General features: G+C 34.9%; 7 protein-coding genes across 11 annotated transcripts in view; 1 reads left to right on the top strand and 6 right to left on the bottom strand.

The window, feature by feature from the left end:
• Positions 1-963, top strand: part of LOC104729873 (myb-like protein X) — a gene marked incomplete in the record, with an annotated part of 3,120 nt that extends 2,157 nt beyond the window's left edge. The window contains 1 exon segment of the mRNA XM_019233739.1: positions 25-963. Within this exon segment, the coding sequence (XP_019089284.1) occupies positions 25-801 (777 nt within the window).
• LOC104729871 (aspartate--tRNA ligase, chloroplastic/mitochondrial-like) lies at positions 1,114-5,200 on the bottom strand. Its single transcript, XM_010448895.2, has 15 exons — positions 4,799-5,200; positions 4,560-4,703; positions 4,361-4,470; positions 4,168-4,279; positions 3,988-4,059; positions 3,780-3,871; positions 3,518-3,638; positions 3,195-3,317; positions 2,815-3,010; positions 2,452-2,639; positions 2,295-2,366; positions 2,107-2,205; positions 1,944-2,024; positions 1,787-1,844; positions 1,114-1,514 (listed from the first exon to the last, which is right to left on the bottom strand). The coding sequence occupies exons 1-15, from the start codon at positions 5,153-5,155 to the stop codon at positions 1,345-1,347; spliced, it is 1,995 nt and encodes a 664-aa protein (XP_010447197.1). The 5' UTR covers positions 5,156-5,200; the 3' UTR covers positions 1,114-1,344.
• On the bottom strand, positions 5,325-8,560 carry LOC104729872 (inositol-tetrakisphosphate 1-kinase 2-like). Its single transcript, XM_010448896.1, has 9 exons — positions 7,905-8,560; positions 7,033-7,114; positions 6,915-6,947; positions 6,622-6,742; positions 6,436-6,528; positions 6,199-6,318; positions 5,880-6,112; positions 5,706-5,790; positions 5,325-5,619 (listed from the first exon to the last, which is right to left on the bottom strand). The coding sequence occupies exons 1-9, from the start codon at positions 8,210-8,212 to the stop codon at positions 5,525-5,527; spliced, it is 1,170 nt and encodes a 389-aa protein (XP_010447198.1). The 5' UTR covers positions 8,213-8,560; the 3' UTR covers positions 5,325-5,524.
• LOC104729869 lies at positions 13,254-15,057 on the bottom strand. Its single transcript, XM_010448894.1, has 4 exons — positions 14,804-15,057; positions 14,454-14,678; positions 14,299-14,364; positions 13,254-13,657 (listed from the first exon to the last, which is right to left on the bottom strand). Exons 1-4 carry the CDS (start codon positions 14,975-14,977, stop codon positions 13,502-13,504), a joined length of 621 nt encoding a protein of 206 aa, XP_010447196.1. The 5' UTR covers positions 14,978-15,057; the 3' UTR covers positions 13,254-13,501.
• Positions 15,845-20,008, bottom strand: LOC104729868 (fatty acyl-CoA reductase 3-like). Its single transcript, XM_010448893.2, has 10 exons — positions 19,862-20,008; positions 19,130-19,233; positions 18,639-18,841; positions 18,141-18,241; positions 17,408-17,600; positions 17,148-17,309; positions 16,963-17,044; positions 16,584-16,850; positions 16,373-16,500; positions 15,845-16,242 (listed from the first exon to the last, which is right to left on the bottom strand). The coding sequence occupies exons 1-10, from the start codon at positions 19,950-19,952 to the stop codon at positions 16,098-16,100; spliced, it is 1,476 nt and encodes a 491-aa protein (XP_010447195.1). The 5' UTR covers positions 19,953-20,008; the 3' UTR covers positions 15,845-16,097.
• Positions 21,516-23,282, bottom strand: LOC104729867. 2 transcript variants are annotated; one of them, XM_019233746.1, is made up of 4 exons: positions 22,734-23,282; positions 22,097-22,183; positions 21,919-21,985; positions 21,516-21,804 (listed from the first exon to the last, which is right to left on the bottom strand). In XM_019233746.1, the coding sequence occupies exons 1-3, from the start codon at positions 23,106-23,108 to the stop codon at positions 21,929-21,931; spliced, it is 519 nt and encodes a 172-aa protein (XP_019089291.1). In that variant the 5' UTR covers positions 23,109-23,282; the 3' UTR covers positions 21,516-21,804; positions 21,919-21,928. The 2 variants fall into 2 exon arrangements, with proteins under 2 accessions (XP_019089291.1, XP_010447193.1); XM_010448891.2 differs by having other exon boundaries at positions 22,097-22,192; positions 22,734-23,275.
• The window catches only part of LOC104729866 (anti-sigma-I factor RsgI6-like), a 2,813-nt gene continuing 440 nt past the window's right edge, over positions 25,525-27,897 (bottom strand). For all 4 annotated transcript variants that reach the window (XM_010448886.2, XM_010448888.1, XM_010448887.1 and 1 more), the window contains exons 3-7: positions 27,668-27,833; positions 27,169-27,338; positions 26,988-27,086; positions 26,118-26,912; positions 25,525-26,017 (exon numbers count right to left, since the gene is read on the bottom strand). In XM_010448886.2, coding sequence (XP_010447188.1) covers positions 25,655-26,017; positions 26,118-26,912; positions 26,988-27,086; positions 27,169-27,338; positions 27,668-27,833 — 1,593 coding nt within the window. In that variant the 3' untranslated portion in view covers positions 25,525-25,654. The remainder of the gene's footprint in view (positions 26,018-26,117; positions 26,913-26,987; positions 27,087-27,168; positions 27,339-27,667; positions 27,834-27,897) is intronic.

Raw genomic sequence — 27,897 nt, 5'->3', positions numbered from 1 at the left:
GAGATTGATATGACCGTTGATGAGGCACGCGAGGAGCATTACAAGGCTGATGATGCTTCCAGTGCTGTGTCCCATGAGTCTCGGATACTGAACACTGAGAAATTGAAAGAAAGTTCTAATGAAACAGCTCAGGAGAACAATTCCAATAGCACTACAAGCGGCGAGGTTGAGATCCAGAAACAACCTGAGTTAAAGTTAGGAGAAGCAGATGTTGTGAACAAAACAACCACAGAAGTGAAAGATGGAGACAGTGAACCATCCAGTTCTGTAACGAAAAGCGCGGTAACTGAATCACTAGGTGAAACAGTTAATACCAATTCGACAGAAGCAATTCTTGAAGCTACAGGTTTCTTGCAGAACGAAACAAAAATCATGCAAGATCGAAGTCAAGAGAAAAATGCACCGCCTGCAGTTTTCTCTGAACCACATCCTGTCTTGGAACTTGAGCAAATCCGTAATGAATTTGATCCCAACACCACGGTTTCTGCAAACATTACCAACAAAGATACCATTCAAGATGAGTCCAGGAACTCAACCTCAGAGTCTTTGCTGATTGAAAACATATCAGGCTCAAACACGACCGAGGTGAAGGAGAATTCAAGGTCTGAGGGTGATGATGAATCAGCTGAAAAGGAAAGTTCAAACGTTTTCTCTACAGAGCTAACGGAGGAAGCAGATAATACTTCGGAAACGTCAATTTCTCAAGAAGAGATGGATGCACTCACTGATACACAAACTCTGCCAGATATAAGAATAGAAGGGAATGAAGAAGAGGAAGAGGAAGCAATCGGAACAGAGTGACAGAAGCTCTAATGGCAAAATTGATAAGTTAATGTGAATGTTTTTCATGCTTTTGCAGCTATGCCATTGTAAAAGCTCAAAACATTAGTCTCTCTCTGTTACTTAGTTTCGCAAAGCTGTATATTCATTTGGAACTTTGGTTACGGATTGCTTTCACCGCTCTTCAGGAAACCTGACCTTAACAGTAACAACAGTAACAGTAGAAGAAGAGCTCAATAATTATTCAGTTAACTGCCCTGTGATCAACCATGTCTATAATTTAAGCTGCGGACACTCGACAACATTTGGAATTATAAACTCTAAAACAGGCTATTGTCAACTTTCGCTTTATAACCACCTTTATTTATGTCAACTTGCAAGTATATCACTTCTGCATGTTTCAGAAGGTGACATTGATAACAAATTTCTTTAAAATCAATAACCAATTATGTTAAAGAGTAAACAGAAGAAGAACGTTGGCAAGAGACATGCCATCATAATCGCTCTAGTTTATCCTCTAAAAGCACCTCAGATACGATACAACAATTATGTTTGTGTTCAGAGCTATTTGGTGCGGATGGAAAGCTCTTGGAGCTGCTTTGGATCGACTTCCGAGGGAGTCCTCGTCAAGGCACATTGCGCCGTGGTTGTCTTTGGGAAGGCTATTACATCTCTTATGGAACTCGCACCTCCCAGCATCATCACCATTCTATCTAGTCCATAAGCAATTCCACCTGCAAGTTCATATCAATTCTAATGTTTCATTAACCATGCTTAACTAATCTTGTTCAGCAGCATCGTTATCACAAGATACCAAGTTATCGACAAATTGTCAAAAAAGTTTTGAAGTTCCATCCATATCTTAAAGATCCTAAACGGCTCCGCACACAACAAATGACAAGTCACAGGTTAAACCAATCTAGACTTCAAACATGGATGTTGAGATCATGTAATGTTTAATTTCTTAAGTCAGAGATTTAATTGACCTTAAGAAATAATTACATACCATGAGGAGGAGCACCCATGTCAAGAGCCTCCAAAAGGTAGCCAAACTTTGCTTCGGCCTGTTTGCAGAAGAAAACATGATAGATACGGCGCTCCGAATAACATGTGTAATCCATTTATAATTGATAGTTCCCAAATAATAAGAAAGTGATTATCACCTCTTCAGGTGAGATGCCAATGATCTCCAAAACCTTTTCTTGAACGTCCCGCTTATATATCCTCAAACTTCCTCCACCAATCTGGTATAAATAATAGAGTGTATCAAAAAATCTCCCAAGGCAATGTTCCAGAGAGAAAAAATGGTCAAGCTATCTGGTTTACCTCAACCCCATTATAGACCATGTCATAAGCGAGAGCTCGTGCAGAAGGCAAGTCATCCATATCTTCAGGCTTAGGAGCTGTGAATGGATGATGTAATGCCTGAAGAGGAAGGCCTTTTCATATTAGCACACAACATATTGGAGATTAATCTCATCTCAGGCAAGAAGTCAAATTATGAAACAACAGACCTCAAGCCTTTGCTCTGGCTCATTCCACTCGAACATTGGAAAATCTGTCACCCACAGAATTGAGTGCTTGGACTGTATAATATACAAGAACTGGCATAAATCTGATGAACTGTTATCAAGTGGAACGAAAAAGTGATTGACCAATGGATAAACTTACATGGTCAATCAAATCCATGTCATGGGCTACAAAGAGTCTTAACCTATCTAGGGTTTTATTAACCGAAGTAACAGAACCCACTCCAAATAATATAAGATCACCAGGTGCTGCTCCACATTGTTTCACAAAGTTTTTTTTACCCGCCAAGTCTAAACTAGAAACTAATGCTGCAATTCCCTCGACCTCCCCTGCATCATAAGGTTAGACCTTCAGACCGAATGTACGAAGTATAGCTATTGTCTATCCTTAGAAAAATACAAGTCTTTTTTTTTTTTGTCAAAGAGAAAGATACAAGTAAACATACTTGTATCTTAGAAAAATACAAGTCTAAGAGAAAGAAGTAAACATGATTTATTTATTTACCATTATCCAAGACCTTCAAGAAAGGCAGACCCTTTGCTCCGGATTTCATGGCTTCATTGTAAATATCTCCTTTTTTGAGAGCTGAGTTGGAATACTTCTTAGCACCCAAAGGCACACATAATACCTTAATGATTCCACCACTTTCAAGGGCCTCCGTAAAAACCCTGAAGGACGATTCTGTGAAAACGTTTGACACCTGCATTTCAGAAAATTGACTTGTAAGTTTCTGTACAATTGGGAAACAGCACTAAATCGCACTTCCTGGTAAATTTTTAAAACTAGCTTATGCAATTATTCCCTTGCAGAAAAGAAAAGCAGGCAAAGAGACATATATACTTTTGTAAGATATAAAAAAATAACCACGAAGCAGATAATATTACGTCTTTCAACTCAAGATCAAATCGTGTATCTGGTCTATCTGAGCCATATCGATCCATTGCATCAGCATATGTCAGCCTTGGGAATGGATCAGGTAGCTGGATACCTTTGATCTCTTGAAAGACCTGCACAAGAAGGTCAAACAATTAAAAATGCTGAAAGATCTACAAAGAAAATGAGCCTCGGAATCTTAGAACATATAGGATTACAAGAACACACATCATGAAGCAACAACTTCGTACACGCATTTCTTGACAAAATTGAGCCACTAGTGTCACTATCATAGAAGATATGAAGTAACAAAAAAGCTCAAAAGTATCCCAACCTTACGGATAAGATCTTCATTCAGCTTCAGCATGTCCTCCATAGGCATGAAAGCCATTTCCATATCAAGCTGAGTGAATTCAGGCTGCCTGTCAGCTCTTAAATCTTCATCTCTAAAACATCTGATAATATGAAACAAAACGCATGAGAGAGAAATCATTTGCTTAAGAGTCCTGCTTTTGGTGGTAAATGAAGGTGATGAGCCACTTATGTCAGTGAGGCTTATGTTGAACCAATCTTAAGGCCAAAGATCATATACATACCTTGCTACCTGGTAATATTTGTCAAAACCAGAGACCATTAACATCTGTTTGAAGAGCTGAGGACTTTGAGGCAAAGCATAGAATGTTCCTGACTTCGATAGAGAGATTTGATAGAATCAGACCAATAAAGTATAAACTATGATATAAGCTCATACTTGAGGGAAACTAAATTCTCTGACAGAACCAAGATAAATCGAAGTAAAGGCACCTGAATTCTAGAGGGAACCAGATAATCTCGCGCGCCTTCTGGAGTAGATCTCGAGAGTATTGGAGTTTCAATCTGGCACAAACAAACAAATCAAGATGGAAAAAAAACAAGTTAACTCCCAAAACTGAAAATGTAGCAAAAAATAAATACAGAGGCTTTTTCAAATAGAGAAGGAAATACCTCAATGAACCCATGTCTGTCTTCTAGATATCTTCTAATTAGCTTCACCACGTTATGGCGAAGAACTATATTATTCTTCATTTGCTGACGGCGTAGATCAAGGCACCGAAATCTAACATCATACAACCAAAAGCCCAAGTATCAGTAAGCATTTCGAGATTAAATATGATAGAACATACAGCTAATGTTTCACCTTAGGCGGATTTCTTCTTTCACTGAATCTTTTGTCTCATCTGAAGTAGTAACTAGAAAGGGAAGCTTTGCCCTCACAGGATTCAATATTTCAACATGCTCTGCAACTACCTAGTGCAACATACTACCCACATCAACTTTCGAGAGAACCAAAACATATATATATAAAACGCAGAGATAAGTGAGAAGGGAAGGCATACCTCAATGAATCCTGTTTTCATTTTCTTGTTGATGGCCTCCTTTGGCCTGCTTCGAACAGTACCTTCCACCAAAACAACATACTCAAGCCTCATGTCATTGATCAAGCCATGTGCCTCAGGAAACTCCTCCGGAACTGTCGTTACCTAAAATTATAAACTTTCAATCATAAACGAAGCATACAGTCCCCAATTATACATCTTTTGCGTTGCACAAACGAAGTCAAAGAGTTTAATCAAACCTGAACAATGCCGGTATGATCTCTAAGATTAAGAAAAGTGAGACCTCCATGGACTCTGTGAAATGCGACCCACCCGCAAAGGCGGACCCTTTTACCAACATCGTCAACTGATAAGTCGCCGCATAGCCCTGTACGCGATACCCACCGGAGAACCGACGGAGGAGATGGAACAGGCTTCACTACCACATCGCCGGAGGTAGCCGCAACAGTGGAATTGGAGAAAGTTCTTCGGGTTCCAGGAAGTGGGTTTCTCCGTTTGGGTACGAAGAATAAAACGGCGGCGTTTGATGCGGATATGGCGGTGGCGGAGAGGAAACGAGCAGGTCGAAGAGGTAAAGTTCGCAGGAGCAGAGACATTGTTGGGACGAGATTTTAGCTGAAGTGAAGGAATAAGGTTTAAGGGGATTGCGTTTTAGAGACGAAGAAATCCAATTTTGATTGAACCGGTTAAAATTGGTTCGGTTTATAACTAACCGGAATGGTCTCTATGAAGATAACTCAGTTTTGTTTTGGTGGTCAACTCAACTGTGTTGTGAAGGCTATTTTTATTTAAAAACTCATATAAGTCATAATAAGTAGGTATCAGTAACCAAAACTTGTTATCTGATAATACAGCTTCCAAAAGGGAGAGCTAGTTCTGTACAAATCCATAATTAGACATTTTTTTTTATTATTTGTCGCTCCTTAGAACATCATCATCATCTAAAACACTGCCTCCCATCTTCATCATTTACAATGTTGTCGCTTCTTATGTTTTGTTTGCGCCAGATTTTGGAAGAAATCTACAAATACATTCTCGTAATCTGGCATCTTTCCGTAACCTGCAAATGCATTTCAAACCAGACTTAAAACTTCATTTCTCTGCCCCTCAGAGAAGATCATATTTTGAAAACTTCCAAGAACTTGCCTGGAAAATAGTTGATGTCAATAACATAAAACGTGTTTTTGCTCCCATGTTCCCTGATCATATCTATGTTGAAGAGACGAAGTCCCTATCAAAGACAAGCAGTAACAAATTTATATTTGAAAAACCGGACTTGCAAGGTAAAATAGTGGAGAAAAGCAGCGAAAAAATTTATACCAATAAGCTTCTAAGCTCTTTCACAAGGGCCTCAAGAAAAGGCTTTGGAGGGAGTTCAGCAACACGAGGGTCCAAGTCTGCGTTATCAGCTGAAGCAGAAGCAGATGAAACTCTTGGGAATTGGAAGACGCCATCAACTTTGGCTTTTTCACAATTACTCACATTTGGTAGAGAAAACCGTCTCATGACTTTTATAATATCACCCACCACAAAAACCTTGAACATAACTCCACCTTCAGGCACCAAAGAAAGATGCATTGAGTATTTTTGAAGATCTATACATGGGGAAAACTGTGCATATTGAAGTTAAACTCAATACCATGATTTACAAACTCTTGAAGGACTAAAGGCGGATCAAGTTCTGCAAGTGAGCGCCTGTCATAAGCTAAGTACAATTGATGTGACTTCGCAGTTCCATCAATCCAGAGAGGCTTTGCAACTGGAGAAAAAGTTGAAATAAACAAGTTTGAACCAATGTCAGCCCCTTTTCATCATCATCATCATCATCTATATATAGGAAGAATTAGTGGTAAGATAATATATGTTCAATTTTTACCTAGTGGAAATTTAAGACCAGCTTCCACAACTTTGTCAGCACTAGCTGCTGAATCTTTTAAGACAACCATTTGCTTTGGAACAAAAATGCTGCCTACAAAAATTTACCAGAGCAGAATTCACTTAAAGCAAAATTTAAGAAAGTTCTTGAATCTCAGTGTCAAAATAACTTATTGAGGGTTATTACCACTGCAATCTGACAGATGCAAATCTGCCATACCCTGAAGCATCGACTGTCGATTATATATACGCTGTATTGAACCTGGTGGGTCAAGCACAGTCACTTCTGGGTGGTTTTGTTGGTAATCCTACAAACATGAGATTCTCGAACATGATTCGATGACAATATACTCCTGGTGAAAGGATAATGTCCACAAACTGATCTATCTTAACAGTCGAATACTAATCCTATTTAAGTTGAACACACATTTACATTCTCAAACCAATAAAATTTAAAGAAAGGCAGACAGTTTTTCGAACCTCAATAACTTCTTCCCACTCTTTTCCCAGCAACTGCAGGAGAACAATCATATAGTTCATTAGAATTCCAGTAGAAACACACAGATACAAGTTCAGAGCATTCTTAGTTCTCACAAACCTTATGCAAAACGACATCAAATGGCCCTTGTTCAGAAAGAGGGCGGTTCAAATCGATGGGGACAAAGAAAATGCCTTTTCTCCTAAAATAGACAGACACACAAAAAGTAGCACTGTTAGCATTTTGTTCAAAACGATACTGGAGGAAGAAAAATAATGAAAGCTATGGGTTAATTAGAAAGCAGCAAAGCAGAGACCAAACTGAACAAAAAACCAATTAAGAAAAGTTCTCTCTGACCAATTTAAGACATTCTAGAACATGATATTTTATGTTGAACCAGTGATCGTTTTAGCCAAAAGACCCATGTGACTGAAGAAGATTTCAAAGCCGCAGAAAAAAAGCAAAACATGAAGCGTATTTTTTTATAAGCCAAAGTCAAACCTCAATAGAGACTGAGACTAATCAAATGGATTAAACAAGGAATATTCCCACAGAAACTAAGGAGGTTTTAAAAAGATTCCTGATGCCACCACAAGTATACTAGTATACTAGTGTAAGTAATAAGTCTAAGCAAAAGGAGTCGATTAAGGACAAAAACATGGCAGATGACAAGACAATGGCAAGTGGCAATGGTCCTCCGCGCAACAGAATCAGGAAAACCAATAATAAGAACCAAAACAAGAGTAAGGAAACAAGAACCAAATCTAGAAGAAAATGTCAAAGTCCTAAATATCTTTTTAAAGGTAGAAAAGAACTTGTCGGCTCTCTCTAAACGCCAACAAAGGAACAGTCTTCTCAGGTAAAGTAGTAGAACAATCAATCAAAAAAAAAGGACACAGTCACAGATTGTTCAACAAATTTGGAAACTTTGTAATGTTAAAAATCAAAACTTGACAATCAAACAAGCAAGTTTGGGGTTCGCATTTCGTTACCTAGCAAGAACTTCAAGCTTGGGCTGCAAGAAACTCTTCTTCTTCTTGGGAGTGAGAGCATACCCAACAACGAGTTTCTGCTGCTGAAGCAACGGCTGGTGAAACTGAAACGGCGACGTTTCGGTGAGGGCCACTTCTCTGCCGCCGCCGCCGTCTTCTTCTTCCTCTTCAGCTTTGGTTGGAACCATGTTTTCCCCTTCGAATCTCATACCAAAGTCTTCAAATCCACCGCAGGCGAACCCTAAATTGCAGGTAATCCCCAAATTACGGCTCAATCGGGCAGTTTCGATCTCGCAGGAAGCAAACATGGAATAGAAACGGTATTAAAAATAGAGAAGAGAGAAGAAGGCAAAGGTAGAATCTTTAAAGATCCCTCTCAGATTCTTTATCCTCTTACACGCAAGTGGTTTGAATTTAGGCACTTCCCCTTATTAGAGAGAGTGTTTTTGAGCAAGAGAGAAACAAAAAAATGAAAACTTTTGAAACACTAAACGTATCTGTCAAAATCAATACAGAGCGAAGAAATCAGAGAGGAATGAGATGAGGGAGAGAGATTGGTCTGAAGATCAAATATTTATAGAGAGAAAGATGAAAGAATTTGCAGAAAAAGATATGTTTTTTATTTTAGTGAAAATGGTCTCTCTCTCTCTCTCTCTCTCTCTCTCTCTCTCTCTCTCTCTCTCGTTCCCCCAAAGATTTGCTTTTTTTCCTTTTTTCTTTTCAGATTTATTATTTTCCTTAAAGCTGTTTAAGAGTTTCCACGTATTCAACTCTTTTTTTATACTATGTTTTATCTCTTTTTAATGAATTACACGTAGTCTACATTAATACATTGTACGTATGTGTTACACTGGATATAATCGTATTTGGGGTATTTTAATAATTGCCACTGTTCTTTTTTTCGTAACATATTTTTTAATGAAACAAGATTTGGTTAAAGGGATGTTTGGGGTTGGAAAAGTTGAAACTCTATATACTACGATGATTGGGTAGGCAATTTAATCAATCTCTCTTAATTTTGCCAATATACGTACGTCACCAAATCTTTTGTGGTGGTGAGTTCCTAATGGTCCAAAATAATTGAAATGGACGACTTGTGTGTCTGCCATAACATGATGTTTGATATGATTGATCCTTGCTATTTGTTGGATCTTTCAAACGTTTAACTCCTGAGAAATAGTTTTAGAAGCTTTTCGTTGATTTATAATATTGCGTGGCAGCTTATAATTATGTCAACATTACGATGGCTCATGACCTGCCGTCCTCCAGCGTTTATACGTTAATGTTTCACAGTTCAGAGCTACTCAACCATAATTAATATTTAACTCTTAGTTATCTTATCTTTTTTTTTTTTTTATTGTACTCGTTTTGGTGGATCGTCCAACTACTTGTAAATGTTTACCAAATTTTTGTAAGTTTCGATTTAATGTGTGTGTAAATTAAGCAGCCTCTAGAGAATCCTAGAGGTGGAAGCTATTGCCTACTAGGGTTCTATGGTCTACAATTTGACGAGCTTTAAGAATTCTTTGCCTCTAGAGAATCCTAGAGGTGGAAACTATTGCCTATTAGGGTTCTATGGTCTACGATTTGACGAGCTTTAGAATTCTTTGATTTCCTAAGACGACGCTAGCTAGATATTTCATATTTGGATAAGCATGTCTGTTTCTTAATCTATGTTCGTCCGCACGCGCATGCAAATCTGATAGTAGTCTTACGTGCCCACAACTATAATTATTTTATAAGAAACTTTGGTATCTGTCGATTTCTTTATTGTTGGATACAAAAGTTGAGCGAAAACAATAATATTTTATAAAATGTAAAAGCAGATGTTGCAAAATGTCTTAACAGATTAGCTTAAAGATCTTTCCTAGTGGATCAGGTCTTTAGATTACATCCAATTAAAAACGACAAAAAGCTAGAGGTTAATCTACTGATTTCCAACTTATATTATAGAGTATAACATATATAATAAATTAATGATAAAGGCAATTGACTTTTATTGGAATATATGAGTATGACGATGAACAACATGCAAGGGAATATGCTCCTTTTGTTAGGCAGCAGAGTCTCTTGTTTCTGTCAGAATCTTCCTTTCGTTTGAGGTAGATTACATATATATCAAACTACCATAATATTTATTTACTATAATCATGAGTAGTAAACCTTTTTCCACGTTTTAAAATTTTCTAATCAAGTTTAGCTATCATTCACAACAATTATTAAATGTACGGTTTGATCATTGTACTTTTGAAATAGTTGGAAAATAATTACTTATGTACGTAATGCAAGTATATAACAACAAACATTATTCATCAAGTAAGACTAGTTTTCAGTACATCATCATTATATATTTTGCGTAAACACTATAACTCTAGTGTATGATTGTGTTACTATGTATTATTTTGTTCTAACACTAAAAAACCAGTCACCTTTTTTTTATTCAACTTACTAAGGTACAATTTATTCAACTTACTAACATACAACTTCGAGTTCGTTGTTTGGCCTAATTTTAAGACAATTTGTGAGTAGAGTAGTTAATGAGGCAATTTTTTTTCTAATTGAGTAAAACATATGATTCTAGAATTTCATCTGCATATGGTGCAGATAGAATACGATACTTGATGTTCAAGATATATGTGCACTGACATAGACTTATCAAGTGCTGACGATTAACTAATTGTAGAATCATATACCGTGTTGACTTATTATCTCTTATCGGACATCTATCTAATATGTTCATGTTTACGAGAATATAATGTGTCGTCAAATATATATGCGATTGATCGCTACATAAAAAGTGATGCATATGCTTTTATTCTACACCTGACAGTTGACTTCGATATGAGCTGACTCTACTTCTCTATTTTTGGTGAATGGAATATTTGTATACGTCAAGATGAGAAGAAAAACAAAACTTCACTGTAAGATATAAAGGACAACGTCACATGGAAATGATCCGAGTGAAGTTAACTATCCTTATTCGCTAGAAGAGTGTTGTTTAATTTCACCTAACGGATTTGGATTCAAATGTGGTGCTACGTATGTGAAATATGATTGTTGTTCATATAACATGTAACAAAAAAGGATTCTTCCAAAGAATGTATATGAAAACTTATGAATCACAACATCCAGAAATGTTGGGTGAACTAGACAAGAAGTGGTAACAAAATGAGGATTTTGAACATAACTAAACAAAAACAGGTCTATGTTGAGTTGTTACGTTCAATTTCTTGGATATATTTTTTTATTATTTCCGAATTCTTTTGTTTTTAACGATAAAAGCGGAAAACAAATTTGTATTCTATATTCTTTACGATCATGATAGTGAAATCCACAAGAGTAGATCTAATTTACATGTTGACGTGAACACCAAAAAATGGTGTGTTACGCTTTGCCAAAAGTCTAAAATTCAAGTAATACAAGAGCAAACATGTTAAGTAGGCGCGCTTGACATATATTTCTGTAAATTCTTACGAGTCGACGACGACAAGTACATTTCTTTGACTGAAAAAATGATTTTATTTAGTTTAGATATCTATCAAAATTTTATCTGTTGAACAGACGACAAAATTTATACACCACTCGTCACATTTCTGGATGTTGACGACTGGTGTATAAATAAGTATATTTTATTTATACACCATGCATATTATAATAACTATATATTACTTACTAAGTGGTGTATAAATAAATATATTTTATATACTAGTAAGTAATAACTATATATTACTTACTAAGTGGTGTATAAATAAGTATATTTTATGTGGTGTATAAATAAATATATTTTATATACTAGTAAGTAATAACTATATATTACTTACTAAGTGGTGTATAAATAAGTATATTTTATATACTAGTAAGTAATATATAGTTATTATAATATGCATTGTGCTGTGTTGTCTCTGTGTACATATGTGTACCACTAAGTGGGAATAAAAGGTACATAAGAACATCAAACTTCAAAATGCATCTTAGTGGAATTTCATACACCCACTAATCTTTTGGCATTATTGTCGACTTTTTAGCCTTTTGTGGGTGTTTAGTTGGTTTTTTGTTTTAGGTGAAAAATATATGCCTATATGCATTGTAATTTGTAAGTGCATTAGAACATATCCGCTTTTAACATCTGCCTTATAAACTTCTCATCTCTGATCTCTCTATCGTTATTATTCTTTAAGTACAATAAGTAATAACACATCTGTTAGCAAATATTTAAAAAGGTATATATAAATAGTGACTTTTATGCCCATAATCGACTCTTAGGGGGGTGTATTGAAACAATGATTTTGGAGAATTCTATGGGATTTAGAAAATTTGGAATTTTGATAGATTTTAGGGAAGTTGATATGATTTATGGTAAAATTCTTTCAAATCCCACCTAAAACCATGAGATTTGGATTTCTGTATTTTTAACTAAACAAATCCTCTCAAATCCTCCAGAATTCCTAAAAATTAAAATCCAAATTCACAAATTGTTTTGAATAACATTGGATTTTAAAGTAGATTTTTAAATAATCAGTTCAATAACAGTGGATTTCAGGATACTTTTTAAAATTCATGATTGAAAACATAGGATTTGTAACTTTTATACAAATCACCTAAAATGTCAAGTTGAATACATCCCCTTAGTTAAGGCGTCTAACCAGTGATAAAAAAATATATATTATACGAAGCTAACAACAAATCCAATAAAAGGCAAAGATGTACACTAGTCTTTAGGACCTGGCATACAAATCAAACCGAATCTGAACCAGATATTTTATTTAAAGCAACGGTGAAGGCAAAATTTTATAAATTCCATGTTCCATTTTTTAATAGGAAACAATAAAAGTTATAAAACCAACCGAAAACTACGTCTACTACGTGAGTCGTTTGTATTATTCTAGACTAGATATGTAGAGTACAGTAGGACATGTTTACAAGTTTGTTTCCTAATTATACAACCATAAACCAAATCTATATACAACCCAAAGATTTTCGTATCTTTAATCTAACGCCCCTTTGTAGGCGGAGTATAAGAGGTTGTCGTAGGCCTTTCATGAAGGTTTCAACAACTCAACATTCTGTAGTGGTGACGGAACATAGATAACCTTTACTTAAGCCAAGTGCAACCCGTTCACTCACAAAAGTAAATGACGATGTGACTGGTGCGGAGGTATCGAACTGGATTGGAGAAGAGATAAACAACACTGAACTGATGTTCTCGCAGAATATCACTGTGGCAGGTAGACTTATGATTGCCGTCAGCTAAATGCAAGGATAAGATTGCAAAGTTTCGTAGCTTTGGTGATGGCATCTTAATAAAGAAGCTTTCATTGAAGTCTACTGATTTTGATTTACAAAACTGGAAAGGTAAATGGTATGATTCTATATATATTTGATTTATTCCACTAGTTTCCATCGCTGACTTGATTGTTACAAATACATATTACACTTTTGTACTCACTAAATCATCAGATATTGCCAATGAACATCCACTGTAACACTGCTTTCTGAATCTGAATTCAGCTGTGGTTTTATTGACTTGGGAAGAACCTAAACCAATTCTGGCTCCCAAAAGTCAGAATTCTGATATCTGGAAAAGTAGAGCGAATTAATCAAGAAACTGGTTGCACCCCGTTCCATGCACGTGGGTCATCAGAGAGTTCATTGATCCTATTGTTGCGGCTCTCCTGCAAGTATGCTACACCAGCCCAAAGTCCGCGTATAAGTAGAATGCTCGTAAATACAATAGTTCCAAGTGTGCAAGCTACCTGCGTTCGACCAAAGAAATGACATTAAAATCCAATCCCGACAGACACATTGTCTCTTTCGAAGGCACAAAATAGCCTATACACATTAGCTCAAGTATTCAGAAACAGAGAGCCAAGACTTGTGAAGTATATATTAATATATGCATACGGATAGACACTCATGCCTATCTGTGATAATAAAGAAGGGTGAGTCAAGTAATGAATTAAGATCCATTCAATTTTGCTATGTGTGAGTAGAATAAAACAGAGCCTGGTGCTTAACTTGAGTTCAGTAACATTTTATATTTTGATAGAGACACTCGTAATATGACTTTGTATGCTCCATGAAACTAGTATCATGGCAACTCATCAACAAAGTTCTAAAAGCTTGATACAACCCTCTCTACTCAAACTTATAGTAGATACAGAACTCTGCCATGGTCAGTGAATCCGATAGCGAAGAATATAGAGCAATCAAAGGGCAACAAAACAAAACAATCCACTCCTTGTTTAACTCCCTAAAGAACTAGACCGACCATCTAGAAACCATGGCAAGTAAACCAAATAACACAGAGAGGTTTTCCAAGTTCGATTCTTTTAACAACAATGAAGAACCTTTCTTCATAATACTACAATCCAATGGAGGTTTAGTGTAAAATTACCTCGAGGAAAGCCTTCAAGATCCACAAAAACGCAAGAATAAGTACTCCATTCACTGAAAACCCAACCTGAATTGAACAGCAAAGTAACATATTGAACTAGATTAAACACTCATCAAATCAATGGCAAATGGAAGAGAGAAGAAAAGACTACTAACAAGCTTGGTAGAGATGGAAACAGGCAAGATTGATCTGACAGCTTTCCTAGCTCTCTTGGAAACCTTTCTGAAAACATTCTCTACAAATCTAAGCAACAGATCCAAACTTCTATCTTCTTCCTCATGATCATCTTCGTCTTCCTCGTAATCATCATCGAACCCGTCGTACTCCGGTCTAATCTTCCGGTTCCAGCTCCTCGTATCTTCTGCGAAATCATCCCTCCCCTGTTGCACCCAATTGAAAAAAATTGGAGCTTGTAAAAACATTTACACATAGAGAGAGAGAGAGAGAGAGAGAGAGAGAGAGAGAGAGAGAGAGAGAGAGAGAGAGAGAGAGAAATCGAATGTACGTTGATGAAATCGCGGGATCGGCGAGAAGCAAGAAGGGGAGAAGTGGAATCAGAGAATCTGGTGGTACTGGTAAAGATTAGGGTTTTGGGAGAGAAGATGAACAAGGAGGAGAGACGCGATCGAGTTTGATGCCTTAGAGAAGAAGGCGATGAGATTGAGGCTGAATATTGCATCCTTCGTGTTTACGCATCAGACCTCAATCTCTCTCTCTCTCTGCTCCTACCGTCGTCACTCGTCAATATTTGATTATTCCATAATACTAAATTATTCATTTTTTTTTTTTTTTTTTTTNATGTTTTATTTGATTATGTTTGTCCAAAAATAAAAAATTGTTTATTTGATTATTAAAGCTTTTAACATGAGGCAATGTATTAGTGCCAATATTTAAAGTGACTCAAAATAATAAACTTGAAGGTTGAAGATTCTTGATTGTGTCAAGTTGTATAGAGACAACGGTTATATGTGGGGAATTGGGATGGTTGGTGCTGGAAAGAGTAGTGAAAACCACATGGTATCAGGATATATCGGCTTGCAAACGCTGAGTTGAAAGAAGTCAATTTGGTGTCAAATTATAATGAGTAGAGGTTGATGATTTCGTCCTTTGAAAGGTACAACGGGTCCGACATTATGAAAGCGTTTGTTGCGTTCTCACCATCTTAAGATTAGAATTAGGTTACAGTTTAAGCCCACCATATATAGGTACCCTATATTAATTAGAGTTAAGCCTCTCAAAAAATGCTTTTTGTCATAGTCTTCTCACTTGAAATGAATATGCATTACCAAAAATATATCTCTTTTAGTTTCCCCGTTTGTGGTATGGATTTGTCTCGACTCTAGAAGAACATACACAATTAATTAGACTGTTTTTCATGGACATATATGTAATGTATGATCAATTAACTTTCATGGACATATATGTACAAGATTATCTTTCAAACACAGATTGAATCATTGTTTCCGATATTATATACTACGAACTATTAAGTAATATAAAAAAACACATTATATACTACGAATTATTAAGTGATTAAAAAAAAAAAAAACATAAGGCGTTGAAGAATATATTATAGGAGTATCAAATATATAATTTCATTACAGAGATGCAAATTAATGCTGAAATTATAAATAAAACACCCCAAAAAAAAAAATAATAATAATAGTAAAACATATCCCCCAGGTTTAGAACCGAATTTAGATATGTGGCCGAATGAAAACGGATCAATAGTGTCCACAATATATATATATATATACTCGTTGTAATACAATAAGATAAGAATGGTAAATATGAACTTATTAGAAGACATGCTTAACCAGCCCAGGGATATGTGTATTCACAAAATAGCTGTCCCAGTCGATAACCTTTGGATCAAAATAGAAAGTCTCGCTTTCCGTCTGCGACACCGTTTTTTGCAAAGTTTCTGTATTTGTATCATCGAATCTGCATGTGTATTTAATACATACTCCAGTTAATTTTGGTATAATCTCGTTTTAAATCTGAAACCATATATATTAGACACACACTAATAATTAATTAAAGAACCAAACTGGAAAATGAAAAAGTTACTTACATGCCCTTGAAAAAGAGGTAAGGCTGATAGAGATCAACAAGCCGAAATACAAACGCTATCTTCCTATGGAATTCCTTAAATTCCTTGTCTAACAACTTGCAAAGCACCATGTTTGCTACTTCAAGTCCCTGTGATAAATTAACCAGAGAATCATAAAGGTTATTGTTATTCATAGATCTAAAACTACTGTATTAATTATATCGTTACGTACCTTCAATGAAATCAAGTAATGTATGGTCATGTATCTGTGGAAACTAGGCATAGAACTCAATATCTGAATGTTCTTGACCCGAACGGCCTTCCCATCTTTGTTGATCCAAGGTTTGGTTGTGAAATATTTGTATGCTACTTCAGGAAATGTCTTATTTTTCAACGGGTTTCTTAGTGAAGAACCCACATGGTAAATGATCTCTTTTTGTTTACCGGCTTGAGCGGCCATTGATACTAGAATCGAGTTTACCACCATATCTGCAGGCATCTACTCCATGCATACGCGTCCAAACATGTCAAATCAAGATGAGTAAATAATCCTACTGTATATATTAATGTACAATGTCGAGCGTAGATTAAGATGAGTGTCAAGTAGGTACCACATCGGAAATAGCATTAAGATCGCAAAGAAAGCACGTGAGTTTGCCTTTACCATATCCAACAGCTAAACTATCAATGGTCCTGTACAATTAAGACTAGTTATTTCATTGATTTGACTAGTAGACTATCAATTATAGGAGTATCATTTAGTATATTCGAACAAAAGAGCTTTTGATAATTTAACCTGATGCCCTCAGTCCAACCGGGGAATGGTTCTTTGAATGTGCTGGTAATAATTGAAGGACGAAGCATCACAAGTGATATATTTTCCCTCTTTGCACCTACCACCATCTCCCCCATTGCCTTGGTGAACACATATGTGTTTGGCCATCCGTACATCTTTGCCCTATCGTTAATTTCTTTTTTTTAAGTCAAAAGCATTCTTTTTTTCAAAGTTTAACATTAATTGACATTTTTATTTGCAACATCAAGTAGGACTAGAACCTGGTGAGTCCGAGAACCCTCATGGCTTCTGTGATGGTTTCTGGAGAGGCTCCGATGGCTTGGAGCTGGTCAAGTTTCTCCTGAACCAATTTCTTCTCAAGGTTAATGTCTAGACCGGTGGTTCCATTCAACGTCTCACCCATATGGTGCGGAGTCTCCATTATCAGGCCAGGTTTTTCTCCGCACACGTAAGCTATAATATAAATTTTTGATTATTTGGTGGCATTTATACTTTGTAAAGAAGTTTATTCCCAAAACAAAAATGATCGGTTTACCTAGTAAAAAAACTCATCATAATAGTTGGAGTTATTTAAATGTAAAATGTGATCAATGTAAATAGATTGGCAAAATACCAGATAATTATTATTTATTTCTGATGTTGGTATAATGGTATCTCCTTTTATTATAAAATAATAATAATAAAAATAATTTTTTTAAAGAAGTTAGATGTCATTGGTTGGTAGTTAGATGTCGAAATCGAGATAATTAACCTGTAGGCTACTCTGCATGTTCGTTCTAATACCTTTTTTTTTTTTGAACAAAGTTCGTCCTAATACCCATGTCCTTTTAATTTCAATCTAATTTATAAGATAGGGACACAGGTCTTAGGAAAATTCGGATACATTAGAACAAGACATTATCATTGTCAATGTACTTCACCACTTGCGATCTAATAAACACAAGTCATCTCACAGTATCATTGATACCTAGCATAGTAGTTTTATATTCTTACCTGTTGATACTTGAACACAGATCTTAACCTTTGCACATCTCTTGGCAAAGTTTAAGACATTGAGAGCACCGAATGTGTTGATCCCAAGTGCTATATCGTATCTGCAAATTAATTTACATTCCTTTAGTTTTACGGTAGTGAAAACTATTCCATCGGGATATCGTTAATGTCGATCGCTAATATGTGATTGCTTTTAAATGGATTGGTAACATATTTATTTTCCAGGAAATCAAAAATTTATTGCTATGCGAAAGCCCCACACACACAGACTGACAGACGACACACACAAAAATTAAATAAAAAGTAGTTAGATAAATTTATTTTTCTGTACTGTAAGTGATAGTTAAAGTTCAGTTCAAAGTAAAGTTTAATAAATCAATAATAAAAAAAATTTTCATTCATTCAAAAAAAAAAAATCAATAGTAAGATTAAGATATTAGAATCATTACGATGGGATAATATTATGCATAAATAACATAATGAAATTAGTATATATACCTTTCATCAAACTTAGTAGTTGCAGCTAAATTAACAATGGCATCAACTTGGTGGATCATCTCATGAGCTAAGTCGAGATTTTGAATACCTAAATCCTCAAGACAAATGTCTCCGTTGACAATAGTGATTTTCTCTGATGTAAGTTGCTTAAGATTTGGACCATACTTCTCTTTCACCACTTTGAACAAATCTTTACCCAAAATCTGCATTGATTTAAACACCTCAAAAGTTATAAAACTTCTACTATCATTCCATATGAGGTTTGGAAGATATTTGAATAAAATTATAATTTTCAAACAAGAACAATAAGTTCATAATTTTATTACGAGTTATATATATATATATACAGATTTCTAATACCCATATTATATATATATATATATATATATATATATATTATTAAGAAAGAGTTTTCTAACAACTTTGATTGAGTGATTAAATATATCTAACAACTACAGACGTTAGCTAGCGTAAGTATGTGGAGACAAAACCTCGTCGTTAAACCTCTGGGTAGCAGTTTTTTCTTTTGATGCTCTTAGAAGGAGATAGAGTTTCTTCACGTTTGGTGCCACCCTCAATATCTTCTCCACAAAAACTGCAATTAAATTTTATATAAATTTAACCATACTTAACAATTATGAGAGCTAGTCTAATATAACGAAAGCAACTTTTGTATCGATTACGATATACGCAGTCTTGCCTAGACCCCCAAAATCTTGATGGGTTAGACTAATATAAATCGATTGACGTGAGCTTTTCTTATATCAACCACAAATAATTTACTGAGACCTCATCAATCTTTCGCTAGAAGCATTTACAATACGTATATTTCATTACCTGTAGTACGTGACACATTCATACTGCAATTTCTACTTTCATTGTTCGTATGTTGTTGTCGACGACATGCATGCATGAATCCAGATGATAACATATGCATATCAACAATACTAGTGCAAATTAACCACTAGAGTATTGTTTCTTGTCATGCTTTAAATTAATATGTATAATACGTTAACTAATGTTATTTTCAAGTGTAGCTCAAGTGACACATATATATATATATATATATATCTTAAGTATTGTCTACAACTTCATAACTTGTAAATAGTAGAATCGATAACTTCATAACTTATAAATAGTAGGATCGATATATATATATATATATATATATATATATGTGGAGGAGGGAGAGGAAGAGGGAGAGAGAGAGAGAGATATAATACTATTTGCTAAGAACCCAGCAGCTCCAATGACCAATATGGATTTGTTGTCAAGGTACTGAAGAACATTGACGACCTCCATTTCTGTCGACATAATTTATGTTTGTATATACGTTTGAGTGAGAGAAAGACTGCATGCAATAGAGTACAACGGCATATCACATAGAGATTACTAAGATATATAGTTTTAGGCTTTACAAGGTGAAATTAATGTGATCACCTACCTACATTTTCTATTTTTTTTTTCCCAACTACTTTAAAATTAGCTGTCAGAAAAATCTTATCAGAAGTATCTAGAGATCTCAATATTTTACATATTTTGGATATGAACTTATTTGAGTCAAACATGGCTTGGCTTAATTTAAACATTTTCCCACATTTTATATATAACCATGCATCTTGACTGATTGATATGGTTAGTTATAAGGCATGATTCCATTCTAATTTTGGAAAACGCGCATAGAAACCCAAATAATAAAAAAATCTGAGTCAGTATTATAATTTCGCAAAAAAAAAAAACGGTATTTAAACACATTTTCATATTTTAAAATATATAATATATTAAAAAGATCGAGAGAATGTGAAAAATGTGCATTTGTAGGCAATTTTGTTGACATAAATGTATGGGGTCAGTAATTTGTAGTAAAATATGTATGTTTGGGTGGTATAGAATCCGACAGAGTAAAACAACAGATAAATACGGAGAGGCCAAAGATAGATCTTATTTGAGGACGTGAACGGCCTATCATTTTCCATTTATTTATGATCACAACTACTTTCAAGTACAACTACTCGTCATCAAATCCAACTCGCAACCATTTAGACTGTAACGTCTATTTAAGGCATGTTTTGTGGTTCTATAACTTGGGCTAAGCTCAGATGGACCAGAACACCATTAATTAGGCCTATTCATTATTCATGCTTGGGCAGAGTAACACCCCTAGTCTGACTTAGAACTCAAAAGAGCAACAATGCTGGGACTTTCAGTTTCAAGTATCAACTTTAAACATCCTCTGTTTTCTTTTGTTAAAAGTTCAACATCCTCCTCTGTTATGGCAAAGTTGAAAAGTTTAGAGCCTTAGACTTGTGTCGAAAGGAGGAATGTATATGATAAAGAGTGGCTATAACAACAAGCGGATAAGTTTAGTATTCTCTATATTGCATTAGACATTCCTTTTTAGTTTTAGGGTTAGCTTTGTGGTGTTATAAAAAAGGTTTTCCTGCTCTTTTTAATTATCAAAGGATACATTTTATTTCTTGATTATAAACTTTTGAAAAGGTCTTCCTTTCCCTCTAATTCCGGACATTTTCTTCAGAATTTGGCACCTTTAAATGAATATTCTAATCATTCAAACTTTATGGATACCATTTTTTTTTAATTTTCTTACATGAGTATTCTTAAATTTTAAAAATGCATGAGAAACAAAAATATTACATATGTCCAGTCGTAGCCGAGTTTGCTGTTACAGATAAAAAGGAACGAGCAATTTGAACCAGTTATAAGTCTGTCAAAGTTATCAAAGACGCCATTTTATAATTAGCTCAATCATATGATTTGATATAGCCAAGAGTCATAAAAAGAACCATTAAGAGCATTATTTGCTAGATAGTTCTTGGTAGTAGTAGCTCTTCCCAAAAAAAAAAAAAAAGAGCTTATTTAGGCATTGAAGTTTTGTTTGCATAATGAGTTAACATAAGGGCGGCTACAAAACTCGTTTGTGAAGAAATTACAAAGCAAAAGAGAGAAAGATTCAGACCCACCCAAAATTTAGATTTGAGAACCCTTTCTTTTTCTGTTGTCCCTTCATTGTTGGGTTTCTTCTTTCTATACCAATTTTGTTTGCTTAAAACACCATCCTATCTTTCATAATTCAATTTAATCATTACTTGAATCCATAAAAGCTTCAGAGATGTCCAAAATAGCGGCTCTTCAGTTTGATCCTGACCTGATAATTTCAACGTTTTAGTCAGATTGGATATTCATATATATTCTTCATAAAGTAAGAATAAAACAAAGTAGTGAAACATCTATAAAAATAATATATACTACATTACTTAACTGGTTTAATTTTAGAATCTGGTTTCCATATGCAAATAAGCATACTGCTCTTGGAATGCTGTTTTGTCCTGCTTGTTTCAACACACAAATACATACATCTATAGTGAGACTCTTGAGACAGGTCACGTGTACTCAGTACAGAACCTAACAGAGAGATAGTGAAGTGAAGAGAGAGAAACCTGAAATTGAGTAGCCGAGAAGCCTTGCGAGTAATCCAATGTACTTTCTGGAAAGGTTTGCTCTATCTTATTACCACCAACACCTTTCTGCAACATCTACAGGATATATCAAAACAAATGTTAAATCCCAATATATATAGTATAGAAACTAAAGAACAAAATCCTATTTTAAAAGATACAAAGTGTCTTTGTTTTTCTTATAAGCCCTCTAATCCAGATTTATCGAGCTTTTGTACTCATTAACAGGGAACAATATATATCACTTTAGTTTATAATATACTATTTGGATGACACAAAGATGTGGTAACAAAATAAAAAAGAAGACTTAACAGGGAACAATATAGATCACTTTAGATACTGATTAAAAAAATTCAAGACCATATCATTCAAAAGATAACGAGAAAGTCTTTGTGTTTTCTAAAAAAGCTAAGCCCAAAACTAGTCATGGACTTGTTTTATGCTAGGTAAATTCTACAGTGACTAATGATTATTTGTTTGTGTTTTACGTTTCTATTATGATATTCTAAGCATTATAACATGGAATGTAAACAATGTAAACGCAAAGAAACAATCCGTACTTAGTGAATCTACCAAAACATTGATCTTTGTTTAACGAAAAGTGTGGACTAGGACTTACATGAGGGAAATTGTAAAGGGGAGAGCTAGCAGTATCATCAAGAACAGAGTTCATTTTCTCGTAATCTCTTCTTTTCTTTTCTCTCTTGCTCTGCTTCTTGAGACCAACAATGTTTATCTTCTTCACTGAATCTTCCTCAGAAATATTCCTTGGACCAGAAGAAGCATCTGAAATCATTGATAAATCGTCTTCTTCTTCTTCTTCTTCTTCGTCGTCGTCTCCTTGTTGCACATAGTTTTGGTCCCATGAATCTTTGCTTCTTCTTCTGTTTTCAAACCCATTGCTGTCTCTAAAACAAGAAGGACTTGGTGAAGAAACAGACTGGTCTAAGTACAGAGTCCATCCTGACTCGCATCCACTACTTGAACCCAACATTTTTCTTCTTTTATGTTCTATAGCTAATAAGAAGATAAAAATTCTTACTGAGATCGAACAGCTGTGTTGAAAAAGATTTAAAGAAAGACTCTATGAGTGAAGAATCGACTTAAAACCTCTGTCTCTTTCTCTGTATCTTATATTTATACTACACACATGCATCTACTATACTTCTCTCTATTTCATTGTTTAATTTATATATTCATTTCAATTTTGCTCTTATCTTCAATAGGTACGGAGTATATCGTATTTTAACTTATTATCATCGTCTCTCTCGTCTCCTACTTCTTTTGCCTATTAATTTTCAAAATCTAGGTTGGTCTAATAATTTGGGCTTTTGTTTTGTCGTTATTAGAGCAAATATGAAACCAAATAAATTTTATTAATGGATAAGTCGGCGTTATTAGGCTAACTCAAGCGGTCTTTGCAAGTTCGAAACATGTGAACTCGATTTAAATTGTATAATAAAAACTCTTATTTCAATTTTGTTAACTCTTCTCTTACAATGCCAGTATGTAACATGGGAATGACATGCAGCGTTCGTATCCAGGGATTTTTCATATTTCATATTTAATCCAAAGATATAAAACCAAAACTTAAATTTTGGCAACATTAAAATAAACAAACAATCGCATATATATCTTAACTAGAGTGAAACTCAATACGTGGATGTATAATAAATATCATCCAAATATAAATGTTCCCACGTGACATATTCTCCAAAACTAGTCTAGAAGAGATAAAATACCCATTGATCATATTTTAAAAATGTTTATTAGTATTCATTTATTATGTTAAGTTATGTATTAGTGGAAGTAATTAGATGGTACATGGGTCAAAGCGAGTTCGACAGACAGACAAGTGGTGACAAGAAGATCCGAGCGGTCTATTGACTACGCTTTTATGATATCACATGTCCTCACATTTCGTTTTGCTTTATTTTATTTCCCTGTCGTACTCTCTAAAATTTAATTCTCCACCTAAATCTCTCCTGTCGAAAATAAAATCTCTCCTAGTGATTTCTCTTTTATATGTTCTTTTTCGTGAATTTGACACTCTCATTATACATTGGTGTCATTTTAGCATGATTAAGTTTTGAAAAGAGTAATAGATATATAAGGTTAACATCATGTTTTAAAAAAGAGTAATAGATACATTGGTGTCGTTTTAGCATGATTAAGTTTTGAAAAGAGTAATAGATATATAAGGTTAACATCATGTTTTTGGTGGATTTTTCAAACATATAGTAAATAATAATTAATGTAAAAAATTATTAAAAAGTTATGCTAAATCGGAATGAAGGATGTATAAGATGGTAAAATTGAAATGTGTGAAGGAATTGTATAGATATTGGAATTGCATCTCTCTGATTTGGTACACATGCTATGTGAGTCCAAATAATTTTCAGAAAATAGATGGAAAAGAAAAAATTGATTGATTGATTTCATTTAAGGGTTAGCTAGCTAGCAAAATCAGGCATGCATGTGGGCACGTGTGCACGTAAAAAAGAGAAATACGCAAGGTTCAACAAATTCACACATGTGCGCACGTGCAACAACACGCACTTCGACCAACTACACACTTTTGCAATTTAGGCTCTTAAATGTGTCACTTTCTGATCCCTTTCCCTTTTCACTTGCTGATAATTCCTATGCTCTCCCGGTTTCGATGTTCCCGTCCTCCATGTGTTCTCTTAGCTTTTTTCACTTCCTTTCATATACATATAGGTGTGTCATGTGTGTATTTCACTTTCTGATCCGGTTTGAATATAACCCAATCTTTTAGCAATATGTTTGTCCTTTTTCTTTTGCATGGTTTATAGTTTCTTCAAATTGATCGTGTTACTCTCTATGCACAAAAATAACTTGTGCAGGAATTTTATTTTAAACTGTACAGGAAAGAAAATGTTAAGTTTTGGTGATGATTAAAGGAAAAAAAANATAATTCCTATGCTCTCCCGGTTTCGATGTTCCCGTCCTCCATGTGTTCTCTTAGCTTTTTTCACTTCCTTTCATATACATATAGGTGTGTCATGTGTGTATTTCACTTTCTGATCCGGTTTGAATATAACCCAATCTTTTAGCAATATGTTTGTCCTTTTTCTTTTGCATGGTTTATAGTTTCTTCAAATTGATCGTGTTACTCTCTATGCACAAAAATAACTTGTGCAGGAGTTTTATTTTAAACTGTACAGGAAAGAAAATGTTAAGTTTTGGTGATGATTAAAGGAAAAAAAAATGTTTAATTAGGTGTGTATTAAACTATCTCTGTTTCAGAGTTATAAAAGTTCCTTCTAAATGTGTTTTGGTAATAATGTGCTTAAAAAGTTTATAAACTTTAGGCATTACTCGCTTCAAGAGCTCTCCTCTAGAGGAAGACGTTATGAGACGTTTAATTGTAGGGTTTAACTATTCGCTAATTAAAATTATAGTCCTTAATCTATTCATCTCGTTACAGACGTTATGATTTATGGTAGATGACTTTTCAAGTTTTTATATGATTACGCTAAATGAATTAAGAAAATGTCACAATAATTTTTTGTAATTTCAAGCATCAATTACAACTTTAACCACCTGACGCTGACCCATCTCCTTAGTTACCTCCAAACTGAAACTAGTGGATAAGTTCTTCATCCATGGATGTCTGACATTCACATTGTAATGTCCATGCAACAACGAGATCTCTTCTTCTTCATTCTCAGAATCAGTCATGGAAATCTTCGGAATATCTGAACCTTGCCACTCCTTAAGCAACTTGTCAATTACATCCCCTGTTTTTGTGTTGTTGAAGTCTTTGTCCGCAAGTGTCAGCTTGTCGAAACCAGACACCTCAGGCCCCGCAAATATTATGATGCCTTTAACCGCAGGATGCGAATATGCTTCCCTCAGAATCTCGTCAATGTATTTCTCCTATCAAGCAATTAGATTAGTCAACCAATTTTTATGATTAGAATAGTGAGTGAAGATCGAACGAGGCTTTCTTGTTAGACAAGGTAAGTTGATGACAAACCTGATCAGGGCACTTAGGCATATCAAGCTCTGTAAGCCAAATAGGCAAACCTAATGAGCCTAAAGTATCCAACGCAGATCTCATGTAAGCTAAGTTAGGCTGAGTTGGACTAAAGTGACCCTGAGCTCCAATTGCTCCTTTAATGTTCATGTTTCCTGGATACGCAAGAATCTCCTCCATCTTTGCCTTCACCTTAATCGGCGCTGCGGTAACATCCATACGGTTCTCAATCGTGTTGTACTCGTTAACGAACAATGTCACATCAGGATCAAGCTTATAAGCCAAATTGTAGAAACTTGAAGAAGCGTTTGCACCAAGCATTTTCTCAAAGTAATCCCAATGCACATTCTCATTAACCACATCCCACCCGGTTACCTTCCCTTTGTATCTCGTCATAACCGAGTTTATCCGGTTCAATGTCACGTTCATCAAATCGTTTGGATCTTCTAACTTTTGCACCCAACTTGGCTGCATTTTTGGATCGTCCCACAACACTGTATGACCTCTAACCAATATCCCATTCTCTTCTGCAAACTTAAGCATTGAATCGGCTAACGTGTAGTTCTCTTGACCGCGTGCTTTCTCCGTTGTATACCATTTCATTTCATTGGTGAATGATGTGATTTTAAACCGTGACGCAAACCATTTTCTGTACCCTTCGCTTTGTAGGATCCGAAAGTTCATTCCGCAGCCTAAGAGGAAAGATGGTTTGGTTTGTTCTACGGATATCACTGCGCCTTTTACTGTAGTTTTATTCTGATAAGTTACTTCAAATCTCACTTTGTTCTTCCTTATCTGCAATTAACATAAGTCATGTAGCAGCATAAAATAGCACACCGATAGATACATAAAAGATCGATCAAATGCTACCTTTTCAACAAGTTGGTCTTGTTTCAGTTTCCATTCTTCTTTGCTGAACTTTTTTAACGACACATCTCTTGCAGATATCTTTGCTTCTTCGTCATCACTCTGTTTTCACATAAAACCCGAGTTGACACAGAGTTATGTATACATAGGAATTATAAACATATATAGATAGTGTTATTTGTACCTTGAAGAAAATATCTACAGGGCCTGAAACATTTGGGACAATGCCACCTTTAAGCAAAGTCCAACATCCTTGCTTCGCCCTAACTTCACCTCCATGAACAAGTCTTCCATTTTCTGTCTTGAACACAACTCCTACCTTATTCTTGTTTCCTTCTCTCAACTTCACCCAAGCTGTATTTTCATTAACAAATAAACTATGGATGTTTCAATCTAACCCAATCCAAACTGAGAGAATACTATTAGTGTATATATAGAAAACTGAATTTAAACTAAAATTTAAACCTTACCAAACTGATCTACATAAGACTTTATTATGATTTGGGTAATAAAGATCCTAAACCAAACACCAGATTGAACACAACTAAGAAGAACTGACCCAATTATCTGTGGTTTGAAACAGTAACTTACTACACAAGAAACTATATATGAAACGATGATGTATTATATATATTATATAAAGTAGAGAATGGGTTGCATCTGTAAATTAATGTATAATTTACCAGAGAAGCTGTAAATGTTTCCTTGGTGAAGATAAATTCTCTGTACCATTCCCCTAATGGCTTTATTTCCATCTATTTTCCACCCTTCATCAGAGTCATCTTCGACGGAGCGGCTAAAGCGTAATAATCCTTGTGTTTCACTGCTTCGTGGAGGATTCATTACACACTTCATATATACCAAAATTTACCAATGTTAAAAACTTAGAATTTACAAAAAAAAAAAAAAAAAA

The sequence above is a fragment of the Camelina sativa genome, chromosome 12, assembly GCF_000633955.1.
Source record: "Camelina sativa cultivar DH55 chromosome 12, Cs, whole genome shotgun sequence".
In the NCBI taxonomy this organism is placed as follows: domain Eukaryota; kingdom Viridiplantae; phylum Streptophyta; class Magnoliopsida; order Brassicales; family Brassicaceae; genus Camelina; species Camelina sativa.
Note: the sequence above shows the minus strand (reverse complement) of the source record. Positions and strands in the feature narration are given on the sequence as shown.

Coding starts and splice junctions, on each gene's coding strand:
- LOC104729867 (XM_010448891.2), bottom strand. CDS start 23,108: ATGTTGGGTTCAAGTAGTGGATGCGAGTCAGGATGGACTCTGTACTTA. Junction 22,193..22,733: donor CCCTTTACAATTTCCCTCAT/GTAAGTCCTAGT, acceptor TATATCCTGTAG/ATGTTGCAGAAAGGTGTTGG. Junction 21,986..22,096: donor TCTCGGCTACTCAATTTCAG/GTTTCTCTCTCT, acceptor TGAAACAAGCAG/GACAAAACAGCATTCCAAGA.
- LOC104729869 (XM_010448894.1), bottom strand. CDS start 14,977: ATGCAATATTCAGCCTCAATCTCATCGCCTTCTTCTCTAAGGCATCAA. Junction 14,679..14,803: donor GATCCCGCGATTTCATCAAC/GTACATTCGATT, acceptor TGGGTGCAACAG/GGGAGGGATGATTTCGCAGA. Junction 14,365..14,453: donor TTTCCATCTCTACCAAGCTT/GTTAGTAGTCTT, acceptor TGTTCAATTCAG/GTTGGGTTTTCAGTGAATGG.
- LOC104729868 (XM_010448893.2), bottom strand. CDS start 19,952: ATGTCGACAGAAATGGAGGTCGTCAATGTTCTTCAGTACCTTGACAAC. Junction 18,842..19,129: donor CCCAGAGGTTTAACGACGAG/GTTTTGTCTCCA, acceptor AAATCAATGCAG/ATTTTGGGTAAAGATTTGTT. Junction 16,243..16,372: donor TACCTCTTTTTCAAGGGCAT/GTAAGTAACTTT, acceptor ATACACATGCAG/ATTCGATGATACAAATACAG.
- LOC104729871 (XM_010448895.2), bottom strand. CDS start 5,155: ATGTCTCTGCTCCTGCGAACTTTACCTCTTCGACCTGCTCGTTTCCTC. Junction 3,011..3,194: donor TTGATCTTGAGTTGAAAGAC/GTAATATTATCT, acceptor TCTGAAATGCAG/GTGTCAAACGTTTTCACAGA. Junction 2,367..2,451: donor ACATGGATTTGATTGACCAT/GTAAGTTTATCC, acceptor TATATTATACAG/TCCAAGCACTCAATTCTGTG.
- LOC104729872 (XM_010448896.1), bottom strand. CDS start 8,212: ATGTTTGCTTCCTGCGAGATCGAAACTGCCCGATTGAGCCGTAATTTG. Junction 6,319..6,435: donor TGGTCTTAAATTTCCACTAG/GTAAAAATTGAA, acceptor CTTTTTCTCCAG/TTGCAAAGCCTCTCTGGATT. Junction 5,791..5,879: donor AAGAGCTTAGAAGCTTATTG/GTATAAATTTTT, acceptor TGTCTTTGATAG/GGACTTCGTCTCTTCAACAT.